At 30.9% G+C, this 9,603-nt stretch overlaps 1 protein-coding gene across 1 annotated transcript; it reads left to right on the top strand.

Moving 5' to 3' along the window:
• The first annotated feature begins 6,540 nt into the window (after positions 1–6,540).
• On the top strand, positions 6,541–8,969 carry LOC134719522 (uncharacterized). Its single transcript, XM_063582516.1, has 3 exons — positions 6,541–6,667; positions 7,548–7,619; positions 8,438–8,969. Exons 2-3 carry the CDS (start codon positions 7,550–7,552, stop codon positions 8,722–8,724), a joined length of 357 nt encoding a protein of 118 aa, XP_063438586.1. The 5' UTR covers positions 6,541–6,667; positions 7,548–7,549; the 3' UTR covers positions 8,725–8,969.
• Positions 8,970–9,603: the final 634 nt, after the last annotated feature.

Raw genomic sequence — 9,603 nt, 5'->3', positions numbered from 1 at the left:
TATCATCTGATTGTACTACATGTTGTACACATGCTCAGTATGATGATTGTTAACTTTAAGGTGTCAATTGGTAAACCGGCTTCACAACACGACAATTAATGAGCTGCCTTACTGTGGATTCATTATTATTCTTTGGATACCAATTTTCGTGGATTTCGTGGGAACAGTTGAACCACGAAATTAAATGTTCATCGAATGATTAATTATCGTTAGTTGTGTATGCAGACTTCAGCAAAACCACGAAATCAAATATCAACGAATATGCAAGTTTTCCTTAATCCACGAAAATTGTTACCCCCGAAAATAAATGAATCCACAGTATTTTCACTTCACAACAGACAGAGAGAAAAGGAAATTACGATCACACGATATATTTAAATTCTTATTTTGAAAAAGGGGCGTTGAAAATTTTCAAAAGACTACCTATCATTAAAACAACTTTTGAGAAAAATGTAACGACATTGGCAGAAAATAAAGAAGATATATTTATCTAATATATTTAACTAAACATAGCCGTGTATTCTTCGAAATTCAGACGACCATTTACACTTCAGTCATCGAACTATCATTGCAATTTGACGAGATCCTGTCATATAGGTCGGTTATTAGGAGTAATGTCACTGTATTGGAAATCTATATTGCAACGATAAACATAATATAACGTACTTTTTATAATATTCAGTACACATCGTATACCCATTTATATTTAAATGGATTGTAATTGATATATTTTGTGTTGACATATATATAATGTTCTCTCGTTGTTTTAATCATTCATCGATAAATCAAAGTACATTGATATCTAAAACAAGTATGAAATTATCACGTTTGTAATCAACTTATCAATGTCAAATTGTGTGTGTATCATGTACATCTTATTTACGTTGTGATAAACACTATTTGAACGCAATTACTTTATTGATTTGATGATAAATCATGAGTTTGTTATTGTCTGCATTAAGGGCAAGTGTACTTTAACTTTTTTTTTACTTTTATTTTAATACAACACAACCGAAGAAAAAGATAATAGAAGAATTAACAGAAAAACACTATTTCAAACCAAAATCGGAAACTCGACTTACAAATATTCAAAATTAACAAAAGAAGTAGACTTTGAATAAAAACCTGCGTTTCAAGAAATGTACAAGTGTTGTAAAAAATGGTAATGCTATATAACTCTCTGAAAGGTAATACATTTTTTTAATCAACAAACGGAACATAGTGAAACAAGTAAATACAAACTTGATACGATAAACCATCGAATATATTTTTCAATACAAGATACTGCTTTCAGGAGGAAAATGACATACGATTTTCCTGATAAGTAAAACTAATTGCACCCGTCGACATGTTTTCTATTTGCCATCTAGGATTTGTGTTGGGCTTTATTACATTTCCATATCAGAAACGACCATGATCATGGTTTAACTATAACGACAGTAATTGCTTGCGTGTGACATAAATATATCTCGATTTTACATGAAATTATATAGTGTCTCAAGACCTCAAAACAGGTGCATGCGAGCAAAGATCCTATCATATAAGATCACTTTTGGATATGGTAACACTCGGATAACTCAATCTTTATGAAAAATACACTTTAACCTAAAGTACTGAATAACTATATTTGTTTTGTCCTACCACTAACATCAAACAAATAAACAACATGATTACCCACATAATCTTTTAAAGACCATATATTATATGTGTTAGAAAGCCGAACAAGAAGAAACCAATGAAAGTATGTCTTCCGTCTCACAGTCAGAATCGTCTTTTTCAGGTCGGTTGTCTAACTGTTATGGGTTTTTCAAAGTCTTAATCAAGGTGTTAAACACACGTTTATGTCAAAATTAAGAGCGTGTTGAAACTATCTGGCGTTTATTGATTTGCACTGTATTAGGTATCATACGTTGAACTTCATATATGTATATTCGTTTACGTGTTACATATTACGTTTTTGAGCCCACTTCGTGCCAGTTTTAAATTTATTTATACGTTTCTCATTCTCAGATTAAAAAAAATAAACTCTGTTCATACGAAAGTTATTCTGAAAAAAATCCTGAGGTTCAAAATGGTTGAAAGATAATCTGTGAATTCACAGCACCTCCCTTTCCTTAACTTAGTTGTATAATAAACTAATTACAGAGTGATTGTATTTTTTCGTTATCGGATGGTTACAATTTGTATCTTATTTCATGTATGTCTTAAGCTGATATCTTGATCATTTATCGTGTTTTCTTTCACATTATAATAGAGCCGCATGGCGTATTAAAATATGAACGCATGGAAAAAGAATAAGCCACCTCGAATTAGGATGTAAATCCTGAATATTTTGGCAAACAATGATATTTTTAATTGAATATAAGTCATATATCCTTTTTAAAAGAGTGTTATACGACAAGAAAACCTTAAAATATGCATTATTCATAACCGCATCTTAACTTTATAAAAAAGACGCATTACATCTGGGAAGACAAAAAATAATAGAACAAACGAAATTATCCATGTTAAATCATCATTTTCAAACACTGAACACGACCATCACAGTAACGGGTGAAAAGTACAGCAATGAGATGCTGAATGTTTAGTTTTATTTTCAGAAGCAGACAGTTGGGATCTAACCCACAATTGTACATCAGTCTTTTTAACTGCAGCTGTTGAAGGTTAGTTTTTGATAAAAAATATGTGTAACTAACTTGTCCAATCTTTACTGCATTGTGTATTGTTCTTTCGTTACAAATATGTAATTATACATTGTAGGTGCAAATGATATGATATTTGAATACAAATAAAGACTATCACTTAATTTAGTTTTTTATTCGTCAGTCTTTAACCTACATGTATCATTTAACATTTCATACATATATGTTTATCAAACAATAAGTAGATTTCTAATTTATTCAAAAAGTGGTACTGGTTGTTTGAAAGAATGATTCTGCATCAATTCCTCTTAAAATACACTAAATTGACATAAAACATTCAACGATTTGTCAAATGGTAGAAATCATGTATTCTAATTAAAAATTTGTGTGCAGGGGAAGACGTGTATTATATTTCAATCATGACTGTTAAGATTATGAAACGCTGCAAATTAAAAAGCAACTAAAAAAAGTTATAATTTATTTGAAATCTATATACTATTTTTCCTAGTTTTTTTTTAGAAAATAAGTTCACATGCGTGATTTGACATGTCTTTGAAACAGATATATGACAACGGTGATACTGGCGTTCCCAAATCTTCTAATTAGTTCATCTCTACATTTTTGGATTATTGTTGTTATAGTGCTCTTCTAAGCAAATATCATATTCCAAGAACAAAACACGCAAGCTCTAAGTACATTAAGATTTTTAGTTTGGGGGTAGACTGTGTTTATCGTGTTACAATTATTATTTTGCATTGGTAATTTTACATGGTGTGCGATGATAAGGCTATCTCTTGTTATTTGCTTAAATTTTCGTAGTGTTTCATTTCAATATTACATCAATTAAAATTATTTTCAAAGTAATTTCAATGCACTGGATGTAACTTGGTATTTTAATATATAAGTTGCATTGTTTAATGTAAGTAGGTTGCGTTATATATTGCACAATGACAAAGTGAATTTATTGTTACTTTCAAACTGGCTTCGTTGAATTTATTTCGACTGATGTTCAATCATCAGTCGAAATAAATTCAACGAAGCCAGTTTGAAAGTAACAATAAATTCACTGTGTCTGTAAAAAGTTTTGAGGTAAAAACCAATCCTCAGCCAAAGGGTGGGATTGATGAAGTTCTTAAAAATAAATATCCTAGTCTATCCCGATAAAGCTGAAACTAATAGAAAAACTTGATACTTTCATACGACAGAAATTTAATGAATATTTACAACATTAAATGGAAGAAAAAATGCTGTACAATAATAAGTTTTCGGTCGGCAAAGTCACGTGATTTTGCATGCAAACCGACTCCGGGTGTGGGATTTTGGGCCCTGTGTTGTTTTATTCTCGTTAGTAGGGTTGTTGTCCAGTTGATGCTTTCCAATTTCCATTCACAACTTTATGCGTAGGTAGCGGCAAGATGAAAGTCGAAGGTCAAGCCACCAAATCAAATATCAAATGGTAGCCCCGAATTATTTCAAATGGTACGTGCCTAATCGTGTCTGTCTTGTACAACATAGAGAGTTCATAATCAAATATTAAATATTGTGTTAAAGTCGTTCCTAATCCACATCTTAATGATTACGCTGAATTTCACAGCTTTTTCTCAATTTTAGAAGAAATTGTATCAAACTAGACAATAAATACTATATATAAATATAATTGGATTAATATTCAATTTGATTAAATTTTATTTCTATTTTGTTTTGTTTCTTTTCTTTTCGTTGGTTCATATTTTGTTTCGTTTAGTTTCGTTTCGTTTCGTTTCTTTTCGTTCCTACAGAGAAACGAACTTTTATGTAACAATGGTCATTTACCTGACCTGGTACGGGGCATTTTATGAAAATATGGTGAGTTGAACCTGATTTTGTTGCATACAAAACCTCCCGCTTAAATGGCAATGTCAATTATAACATTAAATTGCAACATAACACGACAGGGTTACAATAAATAAATAGATAATTGGGAGAAAATATAGGACAGAGAAACAAACGAATAATAGCCATCCAAAGGTAACAGGTTAAAAATATTTTTATACAACACACGCATGAAATATATATAAAGTGCTACTAATGAAAAATGAACACTTAACAACATAAACTTTGATTCCTATCATCGCCTTTCGTTGAATTATCTTATCTTAAAACGTGTTGGTATACAATACATGCAAGTAAGTTGCATGGATTCAATGCTGTGCTGGACACAAGATGACAATCAAAAGTTAGCTTATTATGTAATCTACTGTTGAATTCCACATGTTCTTGCTGTGTGGATTATAATTTTCTTTTAATGCAATGCATTTTTTTCGTCAAATACTTTGTGCTTATAAGGAGAGATTTTTGTCTAATAAAACGTTCGCTACAGTAGTTGAACCCGGTAGCCATACCGATCTAGTTTGAACGTAATAGTTGTGGCTTTTGCCATTGTTTGTATGGTTGAAATTATTTTTCATTGCATACATTGTATAAAGTATTGTCATTTGTTTCTAGACTTCTTCGTTAAGACTTTCAATTTAATTATGAGTAATCATCTTATTGTCCTTATATAGGCAAAATGAGCAAATGAAGTATTTCCTACTTGATAGAGCTTCAAGTTTATCAATATCTTTCTTATTTCATATTTTCACAAATATTCCAGTGTTTTCTTAACACATAACATATCTCTCGATATAACTTTTTATTTACATTTCATACAGAACTAATGTTTAATATGATTGTAATTTACATCCATGCCTTTAAAAAAAAAAAAAAAAAAGTTTTTTTGCTCCGGGTTCCTCTCCATCAAGATTTCTGTTGAACTGACTCCACTTAAATTTTACGACATTCGTTGATGATAAGTCCTTGCAAATAACAACAATCCCGTTTTTTTGCTACATATTTGTTTTTGTTCTTATTTTGTAAGTAATTAAGGCCGTTAGTTTTCCCGTTTGCATTGTAATTTCGGGGCCTTTTATAGCTGACTATGGATACTCCGTATAAATAAGAGGATCAACACTTTATTCGTTAAATTTTAACATAAAACCCATGATTCCAAGCTATCTAGGCATAATAATACTAGTATATGGCTACTAAGTTATTACACTTCTTAAACATCTGAAAGAATCGATACACTTAATGAAATGTCAACAATTTAAGGTGTACACAATAATGTCAATACACTGTTCATATTCACAACACTAAAATGTAACATACATCTCATCATGTTTCACGCATTAATAATAGACCAAGTGCTTTGCGAAAATAGTATTTAAAGGTGGTCATATTCATGCCTTTTCAATACACTTTTAATCAATAAACTTTTGAATCGTTACAAACTAAATTATCATTCATATATAAATAAACTGCAATTTTAAAAGACGTGTTACGAAACGATATATACTGGAAGGTGAGATTACCAAATTGAAACCTTTAATGTTTGGACTGTGTCAAAACTTTGATTATCGATTAAAACAGTTAAAATTGCATTTGCTTGACGTTAACTTGATATCCTATACAAATTGGTAAACGTCTTCAGAGTTTGTAAGGCATTTTAATTCTCATTCATTACTCCTTTTTTCCTTGACTTTTCTTTTGGATTTTATATCATTTCTGCTATGCCCTCGCCTTTTGTTATCATTCGAAATATAAAACAGAATTGTAATGCGATACGTCATTTTCATTATTCACGAAATAATTATTGAATATGTGGTTCAATAAGGAATATTTATAGTGAATTGATTTATGTTAATGTAATCAACAAATGTTCAAAGGGTTTGTTATAAAAAAATAAATATACGCGGACACCTATATTGTACAGTTTTACACCGATTTAATCTATTCACATGTAGTTTAAATCTTTAAATCACTTGAATGTTTTAAAACGTTAACCGCCTTCATAATATGATTTGGCAGTCTAAGTGTCGAGTGTATATACTATAGTGACAAATTCAATAGAAACTTGGATGATTTTTTTTCTTTATACATTTTAGTCACATGTTATTCAAGGTTAAATTGTGTTTGAATTCGTTGGTTTTTCTGATATAAAAGAATATGTAAGTAAACTAGTAGAATATTTAATTTTTCTTTGAAACCAATATTTTGATTAAAAGAAAATGTGGATACAACTATTTGAAGAGTAAAAATGTAAACAATAACTGCTTACAAATTATCCATAAAATTTGAATAGTGTTTTAGGTTAGAAATTAAAAAAAAGAAGTATACACAATGAATAACTGACGTTAAAAACAAATTTTCAGTAAGAATTCCAATTAGTGGTTAAATGTTTATGATCACCTCCGCTTGATAACATATCTATCAAACGGGTTTTGGTTTGAGTTCGTGGTAATGATACAACACCATAAACAATTACGACGAATTTTATTCAAATAAAATGTATCACAAGGGTTTTCAATAATTGATTATTTTGTTTTTATGAAAATAAAAGTAGTCACTGATTGGTAATGCATGTATTTTGTTGAAGTGCAAAACCAGTTATCTCTAAGGCAAGTAAAAGAAACAAAAGACTAAAGCTTAATAGGCAGTAAATATAGATTTGTAAGAATTTGCATTTTTCGTAAAGTAATGGGTAGCAATTATCATCTCTAGTATAAGGTTATGTTGTATATTCATGAAGGTGTTATCAATGTATTCCAAGTATGGGTGCCTTAAACTTGCTACCGAAAACCTGGTGTAATCCACCAATTTCAACATTAGGAATTGCTTGTACCACTTTAGAAATATAACAGTTGTTTTCCATTCGATTGAACTTTTGATTTGGCTATTTGTTAATGGATTTTCCGTTTTTTTCAGTTTTCATTGGCGTTCAGAATGTTTGTTATATTACTTTTTTATCATTGATTTTGGAATTATTCTTTTTTAAATGTATAGACATGTATAACATGTTAAATACCAATATTGCTTTGCTTATTCTAGACATGATGCATAATAAAAAGTACGCTGTGCTGGTTGTTGTACTTCTGTTGACCCTTCCGTCTAGTGTTGGAGGTAAGATTAAGATTGTCTGTCTAGTTGGTTATACATATCAATGAACACATGTTTTAGTCGCAAATACAAGTAATATATTTGTGGAATGCCCTATTTTAACTTTTTACAAATCGTTCCCGAGTTTGAAATTCCTCAATTAAAATAAATAAAATAAATCTTGATTATCTTAGGGTTAACGTTCAAGTGAAGATATATATATGAACACGTATGAGTAAATGACGCCTTTGTTATTTAACAGCCCAGCAGCAGTGGTGGGTGATTACGTACGAACTTTAATCCAAGTATACATACTAACAACATAAGGCAGCAACCATTTGATTTTCGGGGGGGGGGGGGGGGGGGGGGGGGGGGCTATGTTTTTTTTCTGTTTTTTTGCCTTCGGCGAAGAACAATCTATTTTTTTTAGCGACAAATCGGAAACATTTTTTTTCTGTCAATTTAAGCATTATATATAGTGGCAGCTGAGGGTGAAACAAACAATTTTTTTTCCTCAGGGTCCAAAACAAATTATTTTTTTTCACCAAAACCTGGAAACAAACTTTTTTTCTCCAAAAAACACCATAGCCCCCCCCCCCCCCCCCCCCCCCTCCCCCCGAAAATCAAATGGTTGCTGCCCAAGGAGCTTCATGATAAACAAAACTACATAGAATATACACATCAGTTGTAAACCTAAATAGGAACATTAGAGAAATGAATAGAAACAACAATTTACAGAAAGATGAATTATAGCAGTACAGAACGAGTGCATGAAAATATGCGTAGTTAAATAAATACACCATATATTTATTTATGTTAACACAATGATGTAATTTCCTCAGGTGGACCAATATGCTACGTTTCATGTCTTGCCTCCGTTGGAGCAACTGCGTTATTTGGAGCAACTGCGTTATTTGGGGCAGCAGCCATACTACCAGTTCTAGGTTTTATATCTATCTGGAATAACAGCTGGATCATGGGCTGCAACATGGATGGTTCTGTACCTGCCGGTGGTTTGTTTGCTACTTTTCAATCAGCAGGAATGACGGGAGCAACTGCGAAATTGGCCGCTGGAGCTACTGGTTCGGCAGCTGCCATTTGTGCTGCAATTTGCGCACCTTTGCCATAAGCAATTATTTTTATTTTAACACATCGTACAATGCATCTAATCCAACTTCGTACTTAAGTTTGTAAAATATTTTGATTTGATTGTTAATGGAGAGTCCTCTGTAGCGTAGACTATATGAGTTTATGTCAATTTTCGTGTGAAAGATAAGGAAATCTTTTCCTAACTTCTTAAAATAAATTAGTGAAATGAATTTCCATTTTTGTTATATTTTAAGATCACCAGTTATTAACTTTTCGATCCACCCACTTTTGATAGATAGTATGTATTTATCAATGTTAATCATTTTTAAAATCCCGTCTTGTTTACCAAAGCTGTTCGTTTAATCTTTTCACTTTTGCTTTTCCATAAAAAAATTATAGATCATTTGTTTTTCAAATTATTTATACAATATTTTCAAAATGTGAAACAGTTGCTAAAAAGGTAATAATTGGTAAAATCAATGATTTTATAACTGTTATTTTACCGATCATTGTTAAAGGTTTCTCCCAATTTTTGACAATCTTTTCAGACTTTTTTATTTGCTTCTCTGCATAAAGATTTTGACATTTATTTTTGTTACAACCGAAGAAAATTCCACTAGTTTGTTTGTAAAGTGGATTTTTTTATATTTTTCTTTGCAATAATTGTGTTTTCCTAACCAAATGCCTCCTGTTTTTGATCGTTTTATTTAAGTTCTGACAATGTGCCAAACAATTTCAACCATGTTTAAAAAAATTTGAAATGTCTTGTTTTGTTTAAAAACAAGTGTGGTGTTATCTGCAAGATGACTGACTTTTAAAGAATGTGATTTCCCATCTATTTTGATTTAAATCCTTTAAGATTATTGTCTTGTCTTATTCTACATGCCTCTATATCGACAAGTATATTGGTTTTTGTGTT

The sequence above is a fragment of the Mytilus trossulus genome, chromosome 5, assembly GCF_036588685.1.
Source record: "Mytilus trossulus isolate FHL-02 chromosome 5, PNRI_Mtr1.1.1.hap1, whole genome shotgun sequence".
In the NCBI taxonomy this organism is placed as follows: Eukaryota; Metazoa; Mollusca; class Bivalvia; order Mytilida; family Mytilidae; genus Mytilus; species Mytilus trossulus.
This window is presented reverse-complemented; position numbering and strand designations above follow the sequence as displayed.